The 23,337-nt window shown below is 48.3% G+C and overlaps 7 protein-coding genes across 7 annotated transcripts; 3 read left to right on the top strand and 4 right to left on the bottom strand.

Annotated features, from left to right (window-relative positions):
* The first annotated feature begins 341 nt into the window (after positions 1 to 341).
* Positions 342 to 1,603, top strand: F4812DRAFT_431967 (uncharacterized protein). The gene is made up of 2 exons (XM_047934477.1): positions 342 to 569; positions 645 to 1,603. Exons 1-2 carry the CDS (start codon positions 457 to 459, stop codon positions 1,381 to 1,383), a joined length of 852 nt encoding a protein of 283 aa, XP_047789589.1. The 5' UTR covers positions 342 to 456; the 3' UTR covers positions 1,384 to 1,603.
* An 889-nt stretch (positions 1,604 to 2,492) lies between these two features.
* On the top strand, positions 2,493 to 3,527 carry F4812DRAFT_451554 (uncharacterized protein; the record flags this gene model as incomplete). The annotated part of the gene is made up of 1 exon (XM_047936230.1): positions 2,493 to 3,527. The coding sequence occupies one exon, from the start codon at positions 2,493 to 2,495 to the stop codon at positions 3,525 to 3,527; it is 1,035 nt and encodes a 344-aa protein (XP_047789588.1).
* Positions 3,528 to 4,814: 1,287 nt separating this feature from the next.
* On the bottom strand, positions 4,815 to 6,587 carry F4812DRAFT_451553 (WD40 repeat-like protein; the record flags this gene model as incomplete). The annotated part of the gene is made up of 2 exons (XM_047936229.1): positions 4,815 to 6,458; positions 6,510 to 6,587. The coding sequence occupies 2 exons, from the start codon at positions 6,585 to 6,587 to the stop codon at positions 4,815 to 4,817; spliced, it is 1,722 nt and encodes a 573-aa protein (XP_047789587.1).
* Positions 6,588 to 8,403: 1,816 nt separating this feature from the next.
* On the top strand, positions 8,404 to 10,171 carry F4812DRAFT_460119 (MBOAT, membrane-bound O-acyltransferase family-domain-containing protein; the record flags this gene model as incomplete). The annotated part of the gene is made up of 4 exons (XM_047937653.1): positions 8,404 to 8,662; positions 8,726 to 8,766; positions 8,826 to 9,837; positions 9,942 to 10,171. The coding sequence occupies 4 exons, from the start codon at positions 8,404 to 8,406 to the stop codon at positions 10,169 to 10,171; spliced, it is 1,542 nt and encodes a 513-aa protein (XP_047789586.1).
* Positions 10,172 to 10,700: 529 nt separating this feature from the next.
* F4812DRAFT_431951 (uncharacterized protein) lies at positions 10,701 to 13,189 on the bottom strand. Its single transcript, XM_047934476.1, has one exon. It carries the CDS (start codon positions 12,830 to 12,832, stop codon positions 10,940 to 10,942), a length of 1,893 nt encoding a protein of 630 aa, XP_047789585.1. The 5' UTR covers positions 12,833 to 13,189; the 3' UTR covers positions 10,701 to 10,939.
* Positions 13,190 to 14,464: 1,275 nt separating this feature from the next.
* On the bottom strand, positions 14,465 to 16,611 carry F4812DRAFT_451550 (uncharacterized protein; the record flags this gene model as incomplete). The annotated part of the gene is made up of 3 exons (XM_047936228.1): positions 14,465 to 14,684; positions 14,739 to 15,900; positions 15,957 to 16,611. The coding sequence occupies 3 exons, from the start codon at positions 16,609 to 16,611 to the stop codon at positions 14,465 to 14,467; spliced, it is 2,037 nt and encodes a 678-aa protein (XP_047789584.1).
* Positions 16,612 to 19,420: 2,809 nt separating this feature from the next.
* Positions 19,421 to 21,214, bottom strand: F4812DRAFT_431945 (EF-hand). Its single transcript, XM_047934475.1, has 3 exons — positions 20,987 to 21,214; positions 20,446 to 20,881; positions 19,421 to 20,375 (listed from the first exon to the last, which is right to left on the bottom strand). The coding sequence occupies exons 1-3, from the start codon at positions 20,987 to 20,989 to the stop codon at positions 19,957 to 19,959; spliced, it is 858 nt and encodes a 285-aa protein (XP_047789583.1). The 5' UTR covers positions 20,990 to 21,214; the 3' UTR covers positions 19,421 to 19,956.
* Between the last annotated feature and the right edge of the window lie 2,123 nt (positions 21,215 to 23,337).

Raw genomic sequence — 23,337 nt, 5'->3', positions numbered from 1 at the left:
CTACGCCAAGAGTCTTCACATGAGCCATCTCGCTGCTCTAAATTCTAAATAAGAAATAGAATGGCGTCCGAGTTAGCAGGAGCACATGAAGAGCCGACACAATGTGAGAAAGTCGGCGAGGCTATGCCCGATATTGCGGGCTACGGAGTGAGAATCACCCATGTTCGGTTCGGATTTCAAATCATGTCAATTCTAACGCCTCTCGGCGCGTATAGGTCTTAATCGGTTTCGCCGTGCAAGCTTTGATCTCGCTAGTATTGTCCATCTGGGCCTTTTTCTTAACGAAATTCGGTCGGCTCGAAGTCCAGGGCGTGGAGGGCACCCCGCAGCATGCGAACGAGAAGAAGCGACTGGGGTTCGTGTCTGAAATATTGATGGTCGGCAACGACGTGCAGATGATCACGGGTATGTCTTGCATCTTTTGAGTTCCCCATTTTCTCTACCAGCTACAATAGGATGGCTTTTGCTTACTGTCGTTTCAAAGGAATTGCACTTATTAGTACCGCACTTAGGAAAGAAATTGACTTATACCATCTACACTTGGTTTACGACACCGTTAGTTTCGTCGGGTAAGAAACTCAATAGCTAGTCCTTCAGGGCATCTTTCAATGAATTCATTTACTTACCATATCCCACGCGTATAGTGTTTCAAACGCTGCGGCTCTCGTCTGCTGGACTGTCATGAGAGCCAAGTCGCTCGAATCACGATCTCGCCATAGGATATTCCCGGCTTACTGGAATGGCCGCTTCCGGGTTTCCTATTTCTTTGCGATTTTGTTCTTAGCACTTACCATCTTCCTCGAAGTCCGACTCGACGAATGGTCGCTCACGGCGGAAGAGGCCGGCTACTGCTATATAACGACAGGTCTCTCGGCACCGGGAGCCAGCCACCCGACAGCCGACAAAGCATATGTAGCGATTACGGCGATATGGCTTTTGCTCGTCATGTTCGGATCCTTGTTCGCGTCGGTGAAGTTCAGGAAGCCGTTGCTGGTTCTCAGCGCGCTGCAGTTCCCAGTACACTTGTACATGATGATCAAGCTCCGGATGGAAAACTACCCCTACCTCGAGGGAGAAGATGAGAACAGGTGGGATTTCGGACAGACGACGGCGACCATATTGCTTGCTGTCACCATTGTTCAACTGGTCCACCAAGCGATCGAGTACGTGAAATTCGAAAAAGCGCTAAAGAAATACGGCCCCTCGTACGCGCTAGCTCATGAGGACGACTTTTCGGGATCGTCTACCCTGATCGAGGAGGGCCTTAGGCAAATCCAGGAATCGAAGCAGAACACGAGTAGTGTCCGTCTCGAGCGAGGCGGCGAGACAAGCCAACGGGAGGAGAGCCACGAACTAATAGAGAATCATGAATATAGGGGCTGATTTAAGTTTAGTTTTCGAGTCGAATAATATAGAATTATATGAGTCGGCTGAAGGGTGTCTGTGCGGTGTTGTTTGTCTACCTTCTATGAAGGGTCGTGTATATAAACGTTGCGTCTTGAAGAAACACTTCTATTGGGCGACGAGTTGTTAGATGTACTAATGTACTAGTATATCCAATCACCCTCTCCATGTTTATTACATGTTTGTTTCATATTTCTTCGGGTTGACTCCGAAGATTAATGTAACGTAACGTGCCTGTAAATCATTAGTCAATTTCATTATGTTCGTCGGAGGGTATCATTTGATTTGCCAACACGAGGATTGAACATTAGGGGTGATATTTGAGATAGGTGACGTCATGATTCAAATCTGGGCATCGAAGAGGTACTACCTATGTATACCTAATATAATATCGATGTACATCGCCATGTGATAGAGATAGGTCCCATCTCTGGTTTTAGGGCTGAAGAGGGAGGCACATACTACCTTAGGAGGTAGGTAGGTACCTACCTAACCTAATGTAAGGTTGACAGGTGCGTCGGGTGCCACGAGCAGCACGAGGGACAAGCAGACTGGGTCCCTGTCTAAAATAAACCGTTGGTCCGTGCATACCTCGGTACCTTGCAGGAAACAAGCCTCTTTTTAACCAATCATAGCGTCCCATTTACTATATCGATAGAGGGTTTCCTATGTAGGGTCTCCCCCCTCCACCCCTTCACCCCCACATCCTTAACGCTAATAAACCTCGAGGCTGAAAGTAAAATCTTACAAAATTTAAACACCCTCTGTATCCCTCGCTCTCTTCACCCCCCCAACGGTCTGAGACATCTGCTGCACGCCTCACCACCACGCGGGCGTCTGCAACACACCCCTCGTGAGCCGCATATTGCTCACAAACCACGCCTGACTTGTGCACCGCCCGCTCGCTCTCTCTTTTTGCGCAACGCATTCCTCTCTTTTCTGCCTTTCGATATAAAACTTGAAGAAAGTACCAAAACCAACTCTTGGAGAGAGCTTTCGTCTTTTTCCTTTTGCCCACCATGTCGAAAACCACGTTAGCAGTCATCGCAGCGGCAAGCGCGGGAGCCGGCGCCGCTATAACAGCGACCATGTATTCGTTGCGATCAGACCGCAAACCCGAAGCTCAAACCATGTCCACGACGACGACAACAACGACGACGAACTTTTCTAACGCACCCGCTTCCGCACCGATTCCAGTCCCGGCCAAGCAGATATTCACTCCCCCGCCGACCCAACAAGCAGGCCTCTCGACCTCGGCCCCCGCAGCTCCGGGCCTCGGGAACGTCGACCCGGCCGGCCTCTTCGAGTACGGCTTCCCGGGCCCGGTAGCCGACATCGCGACGCGGCAGGCGCTGATATCCTCGTTCGACCGGCGGCTGCGCAACCCGCACTGGGTCGTCGAGCACATCACGCCGGCGTCGCTCGCGATCCGCGACGGCGACCGCAAGCACAGCACCTTCGCGGAGGACGAGGCGATCCCCGAGAAGTTCCGCGCGACGCTCAAGGACTACTTCCGCTCGGGCTACGACCGGGGCCACCAGGTGCCCGCGGCCGACGCGCGGTGGAGCCAGTCCGCCATGGACGAGACCTTCTTCCTGACCAACATGTGCCCGCAGGTCGGCGAGGGCTTCAACCGCGACTACTGGGCGCACCTGGAGGACTTCTGCCGCGGCCTGACGACCCGCTACCCGAGCGTCCGCGTCGTCACGGGCCCCCTCTACCTGCCCAAGCGCGACCCGACCGACAACAAGTGGTACGTGCGCTACGAGGTCATCGGCAACCCGCCCAACGTCGCCGTCCCCACCCACTTCTACAAGGTCGTCTTCGCCGAGGACGGCAAGGCCGGCGGCAACGTCGCCATCGGCGCTTTCGTGCTTCCCAACGCCCGCATCCCCAACGATAAGCCCTTGACCGACTTCGAGGTCCCCGTCGAGGCCGTCGAGCGCGCCAGCGGCCTCGAGTTCGCGGCCAAGCTCCCCGCTCAGCGCCGCAGACGCCTCTGCTCGGAAGCCAACTGCGCCCTTGTCATCAAGGACTACGCCAACCGCCAGAAGGCCTTCTCGAAGGGCCAGGGATCTCCGCCCTCTTCGGCTGTTGTGAAGCGGCAAGGTGAGGTGAGGTGAGGCGAGGTGGGCAGCACGACTAGGCTGGGTAGATTTGGGTCATTCGGTACCTACCTCCTAACTAATTATTTATTATCACCAACGGCTTTACGATCTCTTCTTGCCTGCCAACAACGTCCATCTGTACCTAGGTACCTACCCAACCTACCTATCTAAGTAACCTATGTATTTTTTCCGTCAAAAAAAACGAGACTTACGATGATCGATGTACGTATACAACATAGCATTATACAACATACATAGCGCATGGAGAGACTAACCTGCAACCCCGCAGTTGTTGGAAGTTGACGAGGGGGAAGGGGAGAGGGGTGAACTAAGACGAGCTAGATAAAGGTTAATATGTACATGTAGTTTTTATTAGGGCATACGCGACAACGCATTTACATTTTGCTCCCCCCCTTTTCTTAAGATCAGGGCGAGTTTCGGCGTTTAAGGCTCTTGGTTCTTGTTAAATAGCATATTACTCTCCGCACGCACTGATATCTTGGAAGTCAAGTATGCGAGCTTGCTTCTGTCGGCTTTGTGTGGGCATTGAAGGTTGGGTAGGGTCAGAGAACACGTAGTATAGGAGGGAAATAGTATAGCTTGAAGTAACTACCTACCTGGCACCTAGGTAGGGCTGGATTTTAAACTATACCATTATACTTTAACGCAAACTGTCAGTATATTATTTGAACTTTTTAAAATGGAGTTTTGTTGTCCATGAATAAGAGCACCGCCATATCTAATAACCAAAAATGCCATTGCCAGCACAGTTAAATACGCGAGCGAGTTGTTAACGGATAGAAACATGTGTAATCGTGAAATTTATTGCTATGCCTTTTCACAGCCTAGCTGATATCTCCTTACAACGCCTTCAACGCCTGGGGTATTCGCCCTTTTGGCCAAAGGGCATCGTCCATGCTCATCGTACACGCTCTCCCTCCCGAAATATGCAATACCGTTTGTCAATTGTACATTCATTAGATTGGTATGTCCCCAAACCAACAAGGAATTGCCTGTATTATTGACCTTGGCTTCACTCAAACTCTTCTGACGTTTTCTAAACTAGTTAGATTGGATGGATTGAACTTTCATCCTTCTGCTAAAATTGCAGGTACCTTGCCCTTGTCTACTTGGTTAGAGAGGGACTTGTTCTAACTCATGTCTATCAAGTTAGACCATTGCCCTTCGTCGACTAGTAAAATCCTAACCCGCTAGAGTAGAGCGAGCGACCTGAGCAATTGAAAGCGGGATAAATCATAGAAACGGGCCTGAATAAGGCGCCGGAATAGAATTCGACGGATCCTAACGCACTCGAGTGTAATTCCCTTTCTTCTGTTCCATTCGTAGACTTTCTTCCTGACTAGGGAGGGGTGCTCTTCTCCGGCCATTGTTGCTATCGCTAGCCTGCATATCAACGCCTCCCTGTGCAGAAGGGGGGGGAGGTGGAAATCCGGGTGGTATTGGGAAATTCGGAGGTGGGAATAACCCCGGTGGAAGCATATTGGGAGGCGGCGGGGGAGGCAAGCCGGCTTTCTGCATCATCTCTGCTATCTTGGCAAAGTCGGCTGGATTATTGGGATCTAAGCCGCCTGGGAGCGGCGGAGGTGGAGCACCAACCGCACCAGGGATAGGGAACGGTAGAGGCGGTGCTGTAGCTGGGGCAGGAATAGCACCAACTCCTGGGATTTGAGGAGGTGGAGGAGGTATACCACCAGCGGGTAAAGAGAGACCTGGAAGGCCTGGGAAAGCAGATACTGGTTGTCTAAGCGGCATCTTCTGGTCCACTAACCCTTCTGCCTCATCCTCTAGCTCCTGTTCCTCTTCTTCTTGACGTTGACGACGTCCACCGCGTCGATCCCAGGTACCTTGAGCTTCCGCTGCCGCCTCGCCGATGTGATATCTATCTTGGAAGATGTCAGCCTCGCCAGGCCGGGCGCGAGACCAAAACCGAGTAATACGGTCATTTGAACCAGAAGCTAAGATATGGCCAAGAGGGTGCCAGTCAAGGGACCATATTGCGAAGTCGTGAGCGTAAGGAATCTTGTGCGTTGGGTATATGGATTGCGCAGGTGCTGACAACGGATCCGGACTTTCGTAAACAGCTGTGCTGATGGCTTGTCCTGCCGGTGTGTTTGGCTCGTCTAGTATGTAGTGGAACAAAGAACCTTCATTACCTCCGGTACTGAGCAGATTCGAGTGAATCGGATGCCAGGCAAGCGTTGATATATCCTTCTCGTGTCCCCTAAGAAGACAGATGTCTCGCATCATCCGTATATCAAATATCCTCGCCGTTTGATCTCGAGCTGACGTCGCGAGACACCATCCCATAACACGTTCGAATGATGTCTTAGTAATAGTATTTTTATGGCCATGTAGCGTAGTTAGACAACGTTGAGTCCTAGGGTCCCAGAGCTTGACCAGGTGGTCCTTTGATCCCGAAACGATCAATCCTTTTGTGGGATGCCAGTCGCAGCTTTTCGCGTCCCAACCGTGGCCCTGCAGTGTCGACTCGGCAACACCACCAGCAAAATCGAAGATCTTGAGGGAGGAATCATCGGATGCCGTAACAAATTTAGAGTCGTTGGGGCTAAAAGCAAGATCCCGGATGGGGTCATGATGGCCCTGGATCACTTGGACGTTGTTGAAGTTAGGCTGCCAGTACTTAATAATACCGTCGTGATCAGCGGATATCAGCCAGTCATCGCTATGCGAGTAAGCTAAAGCTCGGATAGCAACATCGTGAGCTTGCATAATAGTCTCAAAGTTAAAGCCAGTGCCATTCCACAGAGTAAACTCGCCACTACTTGACGCTGTTAACAGTCGACGTCCTTCTGGAGTCCACCGTACAACATTGACGGGATGCTTAATCTTATTCAGAGATGAATGAAGATGCTTTGTAGGAACAGAGTCTGCAGGATAGGTAACCCTCGCCAGGGGAGGGAGCATCTAAGTATGGTTTAGTTTATTTCACCAGTACCATTTACGGTGAACACTTACATCAACAATGTAGCTAGCACTAGGCCGTTCGACCTCGCCTCTAAATGCGCCTTTAAATCGCGGCTGACGATTGCGCATCCAATGGGCGATGGTAGAGCCATAATCGGTGACAGGGCCTACAGCAAGATGTTAATATGTTGAATCAATAAACATATATGTACCTATATATATATATATATATATATAAGTAGACTCGTGGCGTGTTGGGGGCCCAAATTGAATACTCGTTCAAATCCAGCAATGACTACTAGGGAAAAAAGCAATGCATCAAAAATACTCACGTCTGCCTCTCGCCCTTACAAAGTTACCGGCTTCATGACCTCCACCCGGCGCGCCATGGTCGCCTCGCGGATCGTATGCCATAATATAATCTATGGCTACATTCGCGTGAGGAAATTGAATATTATGTTATGAGTACCTAGAATAAACGAAATGGGTATTTAAGGATATGTGTTGTGGTTGGTTAAAGTCATTGATAATAGGTAGGCGAGCTTAAGATAAAAGGGAACTTAGGACGCGAACAAAAACGATGTCTGCACGTAGGGATTGATTGAATTTGGACAAGGGAACATCATTGAAGCTTGCGCCGCAAAAGAAGGCTGAGGCTGAAGCTAAGTTGAGCCACAGTAAAGTCAAACCGTCCAGTCTTTAGTGGAGCATTCAGGTACATGCCCCTATCCTAAATGTACCTAATTTCTTATGTCAGTTTTCGGAACTTGTACGATACTAGCCCAGAAAGCTGGGAAGCTACGAATTTGGCGTTGCCTGTCTTACTGTTGTTCCACTGACCAAAAAATAAATTTCTTTGCGGCCAAAGTCTTAGGTCTTTCACATGTCAATGTTACATCCTTGTAGACCGACCCTTTTTTTTTTTTTCCTCTTTTCTTCTTTTTTCGCTCTTCTACGATGTTCCTCGCTCATATGTTCTTTTCTTGTAACGTGATTTATTCAGTTGTCGTGGATATACAAAATTACGATCCAATTACAAAGAATACCTCTTCTGTTACCATCTTCCAAAATGTCCCACCAACAAGCCTCAACACCAGATAATATATGACAACACATAGGTAGAGAAAAAAAAAAAAGCTCGGTACCTACAACATCAACTCCTTGACAATGGACATAACTAATAGATAATATCTGCATCTTTCCCCACTATTCAAGTGGTTCGTTTCTTCTTTCAATGTCCAATGCGACAGAAGGGCGATGCTCCCCTTGTCCCCACAGACCTCGATCGACAGGGTCTCTGATGCAATGATGGCGATACCCATTGGCTAACTTGCAGCTCGGTACGGTTTTATCTTGGAGGACCTACACTAAAATAGGCTCAAGGTTCGACCAGGGACTTCTGTGGTTTGCCTTTCAACTATTAATCATTAATCATGGCATGCTTAATCAGACCTACACCCGTCTGTCTCTTCGTATGAACATTTGTTATTTACATTCCAATCAATCTAGTCTAGTCGCCAACATACTAGAAGATGCCGCATTCCTCCCTCTAGTTAGTACTTATTTTATTCTTAGGTTTACTGTACATATGCGTGACAGGGGCGGTCACCTCGCATCCAAGGTATTACATCACCTTTGCTCCTATGTATACCAAGCCGAAATCACATCGCCATATGAATTTCGCTAGGCACCATGTCTTAGCCATTCTTACTCATTAGCGACCAAAGGATTGCGCTTGCGTTGAAGTGGCGTTGTCTGTTCGAGGCTATAGGAGAGCATTGAACTTCTGTGAAACTCTTGCTGATAAATGTGTAGCTGCTAGTGTCCCGGCAACTCCCCCAATTCCTCTGAGATTTCTCCTGAGAACTCTTCCGTAACGTGCCCTAACGACGAAAGCGTGCCTCTGATATAGACGTAGTCCACTACGATGGTACAAAGGGCAATCATGGACTCGGCCACTACTACAAGTCTCGAAGCCCCTACGGGGACAGTATCTGCTCGACGAGATGAGATTACGAGAGAGCCTTCCGCCCCCGCCGAGGTTCCCGATGAACGAACAAATGGAGAAAAGAAGCATGTTTCTTTTAAAAAATATAAACATGTTACCGCCGTTCACTCCGAGTCGAGGCCATCCACCCTGAGCCATGATGCGACGGCCCCTCCCAGTTTCTTAGGGTTTAGAAACTTGATGGTTATCGTGCTAGGTATATATATTCTATAATTCTCTTGTCATGCCGAACGTGTTTGTCATGCTGACTCTTTCCCAGTGGTCGGAAATCTGCGATTGGTCATCGAGAATATGCAAAAGGTTAGCACACATATAGCCGGACATCACTGATCGAACACATACTTACATGAGAGCGGCAGTACGGAAACCTGATATGTTTAACGTGCCACGATTTCCGTCGTAAAGATACTCTTCTCGGCTTTCTCCTCTATATACTGGTTCCTTGTCACCTCTTTATCGCGTATTCGTTGGAATGGTACGCAGCTAAGCAGGCCCGGATCTCGCGAGCACAATCCGCTATCAAAGGGGCGCCCGCGACCCCGACGAAAGATCAGCAAGCCAATTTCGAGGCGAAGTGGAAGATTATTAGGACTGCCCATCTTCTGAACGCCACTCTAGCTTTGGCCGTCCATAGTTGGGTCGTCTATTTCCATATTTACCACCCCTTGATTGGTACCGTAACGGAGCTTCACGTCATTATCGTCTACATGAAGGTCGTATCGTACGCGCTTACGAACAGGGACCTCCGCCATGCGTATCTCCACCCGGTTAAAGGCGAATTGGCTGCTCTCCCTGAGATATATGCGCAATGCCCGTACCCCCTGAATATCACGATGAGCAATCTGACCTACTTCTGGTGGGCTCCGACTCTCGTCTACCAACCGGTATATCCTCGATCGGAGAACATCAGGTGGCTTTTCGTCATCAAGCGGCTAGGCGAGCTGGGCTGTCTAAGCGTCTTCATATGGTTCTGCAGCGCGCAGTACGCGGCCCCGGTCCTATGGAACTCGCTCGACAAGATAGACCACCTAGACTTCGTATCGATTGTCGAGCGGCTGTTGAAGCTGTCCACGATCTCGCTCATCATATGGCTAGCCGGCTTCTTCGCCCTGTTCCAGTCGTCGCTCAACGCTTTGGCCGAGATCATGCGGTTCGGCGACCGTTCGTTCTACGACGACTGGTGGAACTCGGCGGGCTTGGGGGACTACTGGCGTCTGTGGAACAAGCCCGTGTATCAGTTCATGAAGAGGCACATATTCTCGCCGCTGATAGGCCGAGGCTGGAACATGAATCTGGCCAGCGTCGCCGTATTCTTCGTCTCCGCCGTGCTGCACGAACTCCTGGTGGGAATACCTACCAAGAACCCAATAGGTATGTACCCCCATCTCTCTCACCTCACTCTTCATTTTACACTTCAAGACTTTTTTTTTTTTTTCTCAAGTAAGACGGACCAATGGCTCACCTTATCTCCACAGGGGTTGCGTTCATGGGCATGCTCGTCCAGATCCCGCTGATCTGGCTGACGCAGCCGTTCGCGCAGATGAAGGGCCCCAACGGCCGCCTCATCGGCAACTGCATCTTCTGGGTCTCCTTCACGATCCTCGGCCAGCCGTTCGCCGCGCTGGTCTACTTCTACGCCTGGCAAGCTAAGCACGGATCCGTCGCTAAGAGGATGGCTCTGAACCAGCCGCCTGTGACGAGTTAGCTACCTACCTAGGTACCTATCTAGTTAGTTTAGCTGGTTACCTGTTAACTGGTTAACTGGTTAACTGGTTGGTTGGTTGGTTGGCGTGCGAGGGAATAAATAAATAACTAAACCTGTGATTTACCTATGTAGACTGGTACATACATACATACCTAAGTAGAGAGCGGGAGGGATAATGTTGGACTACTATTTAATCACATATCAACTGACCTTTTTGATATATGCTTTAGGTACCTACCTAGGTAGATACTGCTCTTCCAGATGTCAGATCATTGCTTGATAGAATATCCCCTGGAGTTATGTGAGCCGCATCTTTTCCTCGGTACATATACAGGTACCTACCTAGGTTAGGTAGGTATGGCTATATTCCTGATATATCATGAGACAATGCTCGACAAATTGTTCGTGAAATACAGGTGTATATTAGGTTAGGTATACATTTACGATATAAACTTCAGGGGTAAAATATATAACGCCAAAAGAAGCACCAATTCAGAATTGGAGATATATAATTTGCCTCCAGTTTAAACCCAGATCTGTACCTAGTACATTAAGCATGTCAGCTGCAATAAATAGAGGCAGTTTACAATACGAGAACATCATCGTCTCTTTTCGCATTCAAATGACCGCGTTCATCTCGCGCTAGTTCTACATAGTAAGAATTACACAAGGGTCATAATCCCCTTTTGCGCTTTTATCTCTTTCGTTTCAACCCTATCTTTTCTTTTCTTTTCTCTTTCTGTTTTTTTTTTTTTTTTTTTTTTTTTTTCAGGAACTCGTCGACCTACCACTTCTCCTCACAGCGACACCGATAGCTGTGCTCGCAACGAACAGTACACCGTTGAAAACAGCCATCATGTAAAACGGAGCGCCGGGCGACGCCACGTCAAACAGGTAGCCCCCGAGTTTCGTCAGGAGCAGAATCGCGACGCCGCCGCACCACGAGTACACGCCCGCGATGGAGCCTTTGAGCTGCACGCGGGACACCAGCGCTCTTCTCTGCATTCTCCTAGGACCGGCGTCGCTGCCGCTGCTTCCGCCCGCGTCCTGTCCCAGCAGGGAATCTGTCTCGTCGTCATTCGAGTGCGGGACCCCATTGCCCTCCTCGTCGTCGTTGGAAATAATAGGAACGTCAGCAGCCAAGACACCGCGGCCTAGGGATCCGAGGCTGCACACGATGGCGCCGATCTGGCTGATGCCGACCAGCATTACCACGAGGAAAACAGCCGGGCTCCCGCCGCGGTTGCTCACGTTCGCATACTCGGGGCTTTGAAGCCGCGGGAACGCGATCCATCCCACGACGCCGAGGAGGGATGCGAATACAAGGGGAATATTAATGCCGTTGCTCTTTCTACTGGCGTAACCGAATAGAGGCGCACATAGGAGAGCAGCCAGCTGCGCGACGCCAGTCAAGATCGAAGCTAACACGTATGCGGCGCGGCACTCCTTTTTCAAGTCAGGCGACGGGTCGTTAGGCGAACCGCGGCAATACCCGTTGCCGATAAAGAACGCGTTTACGTAAAGCGGTATGAAGAGCGAGATAGCAACGGTGCTTGCGCGTGCTACGAAGCCTCCCAGATATCCGAGCGCAATATGCGGGTCCGTCGCACCGAGGCGGAGCGACGAAATCAGAAGCTTGTGGTATGGAAGCGGCCCGTTGTGCGCTGCTCTGGACAACGAAGACGCAAAGCATCTGGAGGAACCGCTAGGTTCATCGACATCCTGCTGCTGCTGCTTGCGTAAGCCGAGGAGCATCCGCCAGCCCTTCCCTTCCTCTCCGTGTAAACCGCGAAGACCGAAGAACACGAAGACGGCTACGACCAGGGAAACGGCGCCAACGACGTAGAAGCTCTGCGTGATGGCCTGTGCGGGGGTAACGCCCTCTTTCCTGGAAAATCGTGCCGGTAGCGGTAAGAAAAGAGCCAGAGCGACTAACGCTCCGCAGCCTGTGAACAGGCCGACGTATCCTGCGAGAGCCGACGGTCTACCACCTTTTTCCTCGGTGGTACAGTATGTATCTGAAGAGTATTCTGAACCACCGCTTCCCCTTCGGTTACGTGACAAGTTCTGGGTAAATATCTCCGGAGTAATAGTAGCGTCACTCTCCAAGCTCATAGCCACGCTATCTCTCTGATGATGACTCGATTTGCGACTCGAGTCCTCGCTTTCCACACTTACAGTATCATCGTTTCCCCCATCAACCCCGTCCTCAACCGCCGCCCCCTCGTTGTTCGTAAGCACGGGCAAGATAGCCGTAACCATAGTCGCGGCAGCCGTCGCGCCCAGCGCGAAGGCGATCCGCGCAATCACCAAGCTGGGATACACATCGCGGGCCTGGACGAAGCAGAACAGACTGACAGCAATAATACCGTATCCGAGAACGGCGACCCAGCGCACGCCCAAGCGATCACTAACGAGGCCCCACGCTGGACAGGCGACGAGCGCGACGACCTCGTCCACGAAGCCGAGGGTGCCGACGATATCGCCGACGCCCGTCTTCACGCCCAACAGGTCGGTGATGACGAAGGACACGGCGGAGTTGAGGAAGACGAGGAACGAGATGCTGAACAGCGCGATGCCGAGGAGATAGGTGGCAGCTTGCAGCGGCGTCACCGTACGGCTGAAGGGTAAGAAACGCCGGAGGACGCGAGAGGCCCCCATAATGCTAAATAGGTAGTCGGGTTCCCTGGACTTGGATTAGGTATGTACTATGTATGGTGAAGCTGGTGATGCTGGCGAAATTAGTTGGCAGACGAGTGGGGTTCGGCCGGGAAATGCTCTGCTCAGCTCTGCTCAGCTGCGCGCTCGGAAAGGGATGCTCGGAAAGATCGTGTCTGTTTGTTTGGTTGATTGGAATAGTATACTACTATACTACAATGATTCAAGTTACATTGTTCATAGCTGTGTTTTTGAGAAACTAAGAATTATTCTACTAAAGACCCAACAGAGTTGAGGTTGTTGTTAAAGCTACGTCTGCAATTATACGTCAGTTTCAAGACGTATTAACTTCAGGTTAGGTTAGTGAAGGTAGGTACCTCGGTATTGTACCTAGGTTAGGTAGATTAGGTAACCTTTACATTGCTTTGGCGCGATGGTACGACCTAATCCCTGAAATGACGGGGGATACGATTGGCCTAAATAAATGGAATTTCTCCTAACAAATCATTGTTGTTATTTCGTCATTATTGTATTGAACAAGTGCCCAGGAACGTACATAGTAGTGTCATTATACGATCGAGGAGTACGACATGGTTAAGAGTTGGCAATGACTCTACCCCTATTGAATAATTGATGTTGCTATAAACTCTCATAAGATAAAATTGGACAGATTAGATAGGGTGCTGGCTTGCATCGAGTGAGGTAAGTGAATCAAAGGCTTGGAAGGTCTTGCGTAATGTCAACGGTATATCCCGAAAGACGGACAATTATATAGGTAGGAAATATTCTAAAGTCTTAAAAGTCCTGGTTACCTACCTAGGTAGCTTAGCCAACGAAGGGCTTTCTTTATCAGGTACCTAGCTAGTATTGCTAGATCTATAATACCTACTTGCTTACCTCCTTAGGAACCTAATACAATAAGCACAATGGGACAAAGGTATACCCATGCTTAGGTACATCTTATATCTAGGTGGCATTGCTGTCAAATCGTCACCATAAAGCGGAACAAAATTCATAACATCGGAATGCGTACATCATAGCGCGTTGGCATTGTGTGATTCATATACAATTCCCGTAGGAAAATGTTAGAAAAAGAAATAAGAAAAAAACAAAAACAAAAGCGTTCCGAATCATGCCTATCATTGAGGGTTGTCTATCATTAGTTCTGTTTTTCTTTTTGCGAGCAGACCCTTGCTCGTTCCTATGCTGTTGTCCTAAAGTAAGACGCCCTCCTTCATCTTCATCTTCTCTCTTTCTTTCTTGGCACCTGAGAGATAAGGACACCACGTAAATGGCTTTCAATATGATGATACCCCCTTAACGCCGGTGATGATGAAGCGTCTAATGCTTAAAGTCCCTACTTCTTTACAGGATCCCGCGTATCGTGCCCGATGACTTTGCCAGCGCACCGCAGATATACAACGCAAACAACGTCGTGGCCAACTCTAGGGGGAGAAACACAAACGCGCACGCTACTGCCATTAGGGACCAGCGGAATTGGGTGATCTTCTGGTCTAAGGCCACGCCATGAGAAGACCCCTGCTCAAACTGGCCCCAAGATGCCCGCTCACTCTCCGAGTTAACATCTCGATCATAATCGGAATCGCCATCGATATCCTCGCCCGGCCTGGATTGTCAACCGAAGTGGAAACCACTGGGGAAACCCTGAGAGCGCGTGCGACCACCGTAACCACCGCCACCGAAGCCTTGAGCGCCACCGAAGGAAGCACCGCCGTTCATCATGCTGAAGAGAATCTCTGGATCGATGCCACCGGCCATACCGCCACCCATGCCACCACCAAACATGTCGGCAGGGTCAATGAGATCGTCTCCGCTGTCATAGCGAGCACGCTTTCTGCGAGGGTATCAGTAAGAGAGCAATAGTTAAAAATAGGGGAATAACACGTACTGAGGGTCGCTCAAGGTTTCGTAAGCTTCACCAATATCCTTGAAACGTTCGGCGGCCTCGTCATCATTAGGGTTTTTGTCCGGGTGATGTCTGATGGCGAGCTTGCGATAAGCCTTCTTGATAGTGGTCTCATCGGCATCTTTAGGAACATCGAGAATCTTGTAGTAGTCTTTACGCTGGCTCTTCTTGAGCTCCAACTCTGCCCTGCGGATTTCCTTGTGGATGGTCCGATCTTCAGGATCCAGCTCCTGGATAGATTTCCACTCACGAACAGCATCCTCCCATCGCTCTGCCTGGCCTAATGCGTTGGCTTTCGTTTTCCGGGCCTTAATGTAGGACGGATCCAATTGGATGGCTTTGTCGCAATCGGCGATCGCCTCGTTAAATTGCTTCAGCTTGATTTGGCAGAGCGCCCGATTTTGGTAGAGCTTCGAGTTGATACCTCGGTTAGAAGGGTCAATCTCCAGAGCAGCTGAGTATTTGTCGAAAGCGGCTTGCCACCGTCCGGCCTTATATTCCGCATTACCCTCCTCCTTCATTCTGTCTAGTCTCTGCACAGTTCTAAGCCATTTGATACCCTCCTTGAAGTCGGGATCACAACTTAACGCCTTTCGAAAATGGGTAATGGCCTTATCGTTTTCTCCTTGGGCGTAAAGAGCACGTCCTCGTAGTACTAATGCTTCCGGGTCCTGGCTATTCTGTCTTAGAATCGACATTGCGACATTCTGCGCCTCTCCTAATGAGTTAGCACCTCCCATCTTGAGGTATGCATTGCCTCGCATTAGCTGCCACTTTCTGGGCTTGCTCGCTCCGGGCCCGAGCAACTTCTCGGCCTGATCCAACGCATGCAAAACCATGGAACCGCTGGTACCGCGTTCAAGGGCGTCCTGGGCTGCTCGAACGTGATGCTGCATTTCCCTAGCGGCAGCCATATCCTTGGCAGAAGCAGGAGGGTGGATACGTCCGAAGGTAGTCATTGCCTCCTCAGGACGTCCTAAGCTGGTGTAAATACGGGCCAAACGTAGTAAGTATTTAGGGTTGTGAGGATCCAAGTCTACAGCACGAATGCAGTCTTCCAGAGCAGCCTCATATTGGCGGTCAGACATAAGAGCCGCAGCACGGTTGCTCAGGTAGGTAGGTTCATTAGGCATAAGCTGGATAGCTAATGTATATGTTAGTCTCCCCAAAAACATAATATGTGACTTCGCAACAGCATACCACTTGTGTACTCAGCAATGGCCCGTGAATAGTCCTTCTGCTTGAAGAACCTGTTTCCGTCGGTCTTGTGAACCTCGGCCGCTTCCGCATCGGTGGGGACCGGGCTAGAGGGGTTTGACCTGTGAGGCGGAGGAGCCGGGCCTTCGGTCTCATCATTCGCATCTTTCTTTACCCCATTGGTGGGAGAGGGATTGACGGGGATAGTGAAAGATTGAGTTTGTACAGGAGGTAGCGAGGTCGGAGGGACGGCCGGGGTATCTTTGTCGAGGTCCATCTTATCAACGGATTTCCTACTGTTCATATTATACTGAGCAGATAAGCGCTTGAGCTCCTCGGGAGGCAAGTTCAGAGGATGAGTATCAGTGTCGATTTTACTCCGCCTTGAAAAAGAACCCTGGTCGGACGAATGTCTCGCAAAAGAGCGAGAAGTTCGCGATTTAGGCTGCTCCCGCTGGGAAGGCGATGCGGGGCGCAAGGGCTTTTTGGTGGGGGACGATCTAGTAGAGCTGGTAGATGACTTTACGGGTGAAGTCTGCTCCGAACGAGGGATTTGAGGTTGTGGTTTATCTTGGTAATTAGGGGTGTAGTGAGATTCGCTGCTATCGCCTGCAGTTTGTTTCTTTGGGGATTTTTTCGAGTTGAATAGGCCCTTCATTTGGAATGGAGGTATTCGGCTTTAATCGAGCTCGATACGTTGATTAGGACGAAAAAAAAAAGAGTTCCCACACCTCTATTATTACCTAAGGTAAAGGTAATAATTAATCCCTATGGTTCCCGCCTCAAACGCTCTTTTCGTTGTTTCGATAACCCTCTACGTGATGCTGCTGGATCCTAGTTAGGCCCTAGTGCGAAGAAAAAAAATCGGTTAGTTTAATTCTTCCCAAGACAAGAAATAATGGGAATTAAAAAAAAAATAAAGTTAAAAAAATAAAGTTTTAAATCACCCGTAATTTTGCAACACCAAAAATTCATGTATACCCAATTGACGTTTGACATGCAAAGAACCATAGCGCTCTCAGTGGTGCATTTCCTAGACCTGTCCAACTAGTGGACTAAGGCATGAAATAATGCCCTAAAAAAAAATTCACTTACGCCCGTGATTCCGACTCGTAAGACACACCGCCCGTACTTAGCTTTCCCCTTAGATACTAGCCAACTCTGGTCGAGTCGCAGGCTGCAGGAGAAAAAGGGTCCCTTTTCTTCGGTTCACTTATTTTCTCTCGTTTTCCAGTCGGACTGGGGCAAAAAAACCTGAGCTGGTTAAGAGGAGAGCAATGGCTATCCTTAAATGTAAGTGAACGACTAGAAGGTCCCTGAATAATTTCGAGGGGGCTACTAGGATGGCCGCGCTTGTGGGAAAGGCACAGCGGTGACGAAAGAGGGTTTAAAAAAAAGGTTATGAAGGACGGACAAAACTAAGATGTAAGATAAGAATTGTGAAAGATGACAACCAAAGATAGGTACGATTTATCAGCTTGTTGAGGACTTAATTTTTTTTCCCCTTCTCTCCCAGTGTATGTGCAGGGTGTCAGGGACAGCACGGTACTTCGCACAGCCTAGAACTTTAGTGATCTGCTTCGCGTCTATTGAATAAGGATAAGAATCGTCAGGCTGGGGATTTGAAATTTGTGAAATTTGGAGAAGCACCCAGAAAGAAAGAAGTCCCGAATACTTGGTCAGTCAGCGGGTCAGTGCGTTGATCAGAGGTTATTAGTACATTCTCAATAGGCCTGCTAGGCTTCAATGTTAGGCTTGTCCAGCTTAGCCCAGGCATCCTTACGTATTGTACCTCACAGGTACCTAGAGGTAGTATTTACTGTAGGTATATCGGCATCATATTTACATACGTGAGGTACATACGTACCTAGCATTATGTATGTACATATCATCGATTGAACTCTAACCAGGACTCCAGAAATCTCCAGCCACCCCGCTACTGCATGTTTAGGTAGGTACTACCTCATACGTACCTAATGTAGCATACTACCTAGAGGCTAGTATACGTAGTGCCCATTATCTTTCAAGTTTCAACAACATCAACCATTCAACAACCACTATTTTTTTTTATAATTTTAACCAATATCCATTCATGTTGATCAAACTATTCAGAGGGCCGAAGTTCGGTTGGCCAATAAACCAAAATGAGGGGCATTGGCATGTTTACAATTTATTCAGCGTCTACAACATAAAGTCGGGTGTTGTGAATGGCTATATATCTCCGCAACGCTTGTTCAGGTAGCATCCTACCAAGCCAATCCCATCCACAAACTTAGAATTAGAGAGGCTGAACAATGCGTTGTGCTTGTCAATTGCAACGCTCACTCTGGCAACAGACTGACATTCTGTCTTTTCTGCGCTGAGCTGTTCTGGTCTGGTCTGGTCTTTGGCCTCTTTTCTCCGGCGTCTACCTCCGCTGATATGAGTCTCACTATCTCATCAAAACTCCATGGAATTGATATCATCGTCAGCGGCTCGTTATTACATAGTACCTGCTGTTAATACTGTACCACTGTGCGCGCGCGGAGACGTCAATCCTGGCAAGCCGAGATGAATAGACAGACAGGGGTTGCAAGGATCGTTCCGAGGGCGGCAGTAGACCCTGCAGCCAAACACCCAGCCCACTTCTCCCCCAGCCAATGGACCCCTTTCTTTTCAACCGATTCTCGAAGCTTCTATGGGGGAAGGTACAAATTTGGTATGAGGGTTTTAAGTACTAGGGCGCTTGGACCAGCGGGAAGATACTGTCATGACCGCCATGGCTTGTCATAGTCGCAGGCTGGTAGGCATCAAGAAAAAAAGAACTTTTGGGACTCGGGTTGCCAAGCCCGCTAAATTGTGACTGTAACCTGAGCCCGTCCCTGCCCGTCCCTATTCTTCCCACTGTGGGTTTGTTTCAACTCTGGTCCCTTGACGCAATAGCAGGTCCTATTATACACTTTTTTCGTATCGATACCTACAGAACGGGATATCAAGCTGCTTACCGCGCTACGTAGCTTGTCCGGCTTGTCACGTCGCGGGTCGCTCAACCGGGTAACTCAACAGCATCGCTAAACCCAATTTATGCAGGGACAAGGTTGAGATAATTCACGTGTGCTGGCCTGGTGTTCGTGGGACAACCCGGTGGAATCCGGTTGTGAACGCCTCTCTTAGTGCACTCTAACCTTTTCTAATTACGTAGGAAATGCCAATCAGAGCACGTGTTTTAATCGCGAGGCTGGTCCTAGCTCGTCCAGCGGTTCCAGATATCGACGATATTGATAACGTTGTTTGTGCTTCAGTAAGCGATAGGTACCTAACCCAAGGTATCAGCCGAAATGTGTACGTACCTAGGCAAGAGGTATGAACCGTTGGTAAGCTTAGGTATGATCCTCGTGAAAACACATGGCCAGATGCTATACCAAATATACACTAAGGATCAAATGATGTCGTGTCACCCAGATATTTGGTTCAAGAGTGTAACCTATCAAGCCCTCCCTAGTTCAAGATTCGGATATTGCCAGCCATGTGCCCGGTCCAAATTCAGTAAAGCCTTATGACTAGGGGCTCGGTAGCTGGTATATTACTATGTTTTTAGACTTCTTCATTGTTGATATTCCCTAGTTAAACTCGTGTACAGAAATCTAATCTTATAAACCGCCATCTTCCAGTAACGGTACCTAATGTGACAGCTTTGTTTTTCAGGTAGCTCAACTACGCTGAAAATTGTCAAGGTCTAGCCTCGATAAATGTGTGTCCTTACCCCCTAACCCAGTACCTTGTATGTCCTCGAATACGAAAGGACTTCATATAAAAGAAAAAGGAAAAAAACGCAAATGTAATTACAGTAACTATTATAGTCGTGTTCATCCGCCTGGAACTCCTTACTCTAGCACTCGAGCCAGTGCTTTATTCGCGAAGCCCCCGATCCGTCCCATACCTCTCCAGCACATAGTACAAGAATTAGGTTTTCTTTTTTCTTTTTTTCTGTTTCTTTTTTCTTTTCATTGGAAGAATAATTTTTTCACTCTTCGGAGTTATCATGGGAGCTCGGCTCTGACGACCCATTGCCGCCTACGATGGAATTCACGAACTCTTGATACTTGAACACCTCACCGCGCTTGCTCAACCCGCCGCCGGCCATGCTCTTGCTGAACGCTCTTCTCCCGCTGAACCCGAGCATGATCTTGTCCACCTCGGTCGCCGTCAGGGCTCTCTCGCCCGGTTCCGGAGCGGTGTGCAGCAGAGCGTCACGCAGCTCGGAGAAGTCGACTTGGCCGCTGTCGTCGTCGTCGAAGGCCGAAAACGCCGATAGCAGCTCTGCACTCGGCGACATCGCAACCAGTGTTGTGGCTATCGAGTTGAGAAATACCGCGAGGGTCGTCGTTTGCGGGCCGCCTGGAGGGAAGAATTGCGAGATGTCAGATTGCTTGGATGGTAGTCCTTTTTAATTCATCTGCGTTAGTATTGATTGACATCCAATGGCCCTAGGATACGAGCTGTGCAGGCATACCGAGTTGATTGAGCATGTCTACGACATCCTCCCTATTCACAACACCATCGCTGTCTCTATCCAGAATCTGGAATACATCTCTGAGTACTCGGAGCTGTGCCGGTTGTAATTGAGAAAGTGCGTTCCCCTGAGCTGCGGCGTGCAGTGGCGATGGAGCCCGTGACGCTATGTGTGGCGGAGAGGCGAGGGATTGTGTGAAAGGCATATCGTTCGTCTGACCGTATCCACGAGGAGTCAGTCCTTCTGAGCTGGTAGGAGATTCTACCGTAGCAGCGAATCTAGAAGGGGTATGTAGGCCGCTGGGTTTTGCAGGTGAGGGAGTCGGTGTTGTATATTTGATTGATGACGGCGAGGCGGGAGATTCTGGTCGTCGAAAAGGGGAACTTCGAGGAGAGCCGTATCCGAGAGGCGATGGCTTGTAACCCGCTGGCGTAGCCTATTTTCCCGTACGATGTAAGTATTTGAACCAATCTATCATCAACCAAGGGGAGAGGACGATCGATGCAGGGAGCTCCGCTGTCAAGTGGGTTCCATTACTCACCATTGTCACCGATTTCCCTGGGCCGTGCTTCAATTGCGTATAAGTAAACAAAGTAGAATGCGTTTTTTTAGAGTGGTAGGTAAACGAGCAGTCTCAACCACAGATTTTTCTTGATTTTATGAAATTGGATTTGGCAAGCTGTCGCAAAGGATTTAACGCATGAATGCAATTGTATTAAGTTTTGGAGTTTTGCTAAAGTGCGCGTCGCATCTCGAACATCTGTTGTATCGTTGTGCCTGTATGCCAGATCGTTGCGGGGCAACCGCATAACCCACCTACCAGATTTAGTATGTACTTAGGTACACTAGGTTCATGCACAAAGGCTCAACTCCAGAAATCTAGAACCTAACTCCATTGCCAAAGAAACGTATATCCATTCTTCTACATAGTAAGGAGAACTTGGGCATCAAATTTCTCGTACCCGTTATCCTATACTAAGGCTTCACCGACAAGTTTTTAAGGGTAAGTTAAGACATAGATCATTTGTATAAGAGGTTGTGGTTATACTTGGACGCTTACCACGTCAATAATAACCCGATTAATGATAGACTCGAAAATATCTATATAATTAATTATTCAAGCATCTTCGAGTCGAGGAAACTAGTTAGAGTGTTAGAATGTAGAAGGGACAGATAGCTAAGTATATATGGTATCTCGTATCAAAGAAAGGTGATCCTATCGCATACAAAGTGCTAGGAGTCGTTATTGAAACACGGATATAGCCAATTTACAGTTATGACAGCATACATGTCAATTCTAAGTTCTCAACTATGCCAACGAGGAATATTGGCGTTTAGCATCTTTACTTTACGTACGCACCTACCTACTTAATTTTGGTTTCTTAACCACATGGAAGATACAAGCTTCTGGCCTTATTAGTAAATCATATAAGAGTGTATTTTCGGAACTTCGCCATCAAACTCGACCATATATCAATTTCGTAGCCTGATGTACGCTGTCTGCGCGGAATATGACCCTAAGGAATAACTACCTAACCTAACCTAACCTACACATGTACGGTAGTTAACGGTATAATATCGTGAAATAAAAGCATCCTATATGTCTCCATCAGTAGATTATGATAGGAATAAGGAGCGAGTAGAAACCCGGAATGCCAAGTTTCCCGCTCTAGAACTTATTAAATACCTACTATGTCCCCCAGCGCGAATTTGCTATAGTACACGTCCCATTTATACAAATAAATTAAAGCTTCAGGAAGCTCTCTTGAACATGCCGTCTTAGAAAGAGAACATGGGACCCGACCATCAAATTTAGAAGCTCATGCACTATAGCAAGTTCGCACTTGAGGATATACGGCAGAATTATAGCCTTTCGATTTGGGCAATATGTCTTCGATCTCTTGATTGAAATCAGGTTGTTGTAATATAAATCATTGCTTAATACCACTTTAATTTTTTCTTTTCGACTTTATGTCGCATTACTTACCTACCTTTCGACACAATATTACTTGGAAATAGTCATCTCATTTCTCCAACGATAATCCAAAGGGAAGAGTAGCAATATATTGAATGAGGTATAAGTGGTTTATACTTAATGGAATCCTTGTATATCACTTAGACTACCCAAAGGTAGGAGTGAATCGCGACAGTACTTACACGTACGTACACAAGTAAACATTCAACAAGCTTCGTTCAATGCTAAAAACTAAACTCATCCTCTGCTGAATTATTAATTCACTTCACTTACCTCACCTGCCCCTTAATAGATCCAATATATCAGAAGTAGCCCATGTAGCCCGATCCTTTCTTATTATTTCGAGCTCGATGACTGTAACGGAGATCCTCCGGCTATTCCTTTGTCAAAACTTGGAAGCTTGGCACTAGGTGCGGATGGCTGCATCTCATTGACATCTAGCATAAGCTCATGCAGAACACATGCAGATATATGCGGCTTTCGACCGTCGTTATTGAACAATAAATATAGCATGGCTACACATTTGGGCTGAGTCTAGCTCGTTGACGCAACTGGGCGCAATCTGATGGGTAACATCGCGGCGTTCGATGTACTTACTAAGGTGTAAAGCTCTTAAAATATTCTCTTACTATGTATATTTTATTATTATTTATTTATTATTTTTACCTTTTTAGTAGCGTAGCGTAGCGTGAATAGGGTATGAGGAGCGCCTCCAAAAAAAAAAAAGGTTATCCGGAAGACAACCTCAACTGCGCGGATGATCCTTGGCTCGAAGAGATTTAGATAAGGTTGTGGCCATTCTTAGGTCGCCTTCTTGTGGTAAATGAGGCGCTGGTCCATCGCGAAAACAGACTATCGATGTCGTACAGGATGTAGGTCTATCTCCTCATTCGTAAGTACTTTTGTAGTTAATCGGT

The sequence above is a fragment of the Daldinia caldariorum genome, assembly GCF_022478825.1.
Source record: "Daldinia caldariorum strain CBS 122874 unplaced genomic scaffold F4812scaffold_10, whole genome shotgun sequence".
Taxonomy (NCBI): Eukaryota; Fungi; Ascomycota; class Sordariomycetes; order Xylariales; family Hypoxylaceae; genus Daldinia; species Daldinia caldariorum.
This window is presented reverse-complemented; position numbering and strand designations above follow the sequence as displayed.

Bases quoted from the DNA above. Each gene is read 5' to 3' on its own strand.
- F4812DRAFT_431967 (XM_047934477.1), top strand. From the start codon at position 457: ATGGCTTTTGCTTACTGTCGTTTCAAAGGAATTGCACTTATTAGTACC. The intron at 570-644 runs GTAAGAAACTCA...CCACGCGTATAG, and splicing joins GACACCGTTAGTTTCGTCGG to TGTTTCAAACGCTGCGGCTC.
- F4812DRAFT_431951 (XM_047934476.1), bottom strand. From the start codon at position 12,832: ATGGGGGCCTCTCGCGTCCTCCGGCGTTTCTTACCCTTCAGCCGTACG.
- F4812DRAFT_431945 (XM_047934475.1), bottom strand. The intron at 20,376-20,445 runs GTATGCCTGCAC...TGAATTAAAAAG, and splicing joins AGACATGCTCAATCAACTCG to GACTACCATCCAAGCAATCT.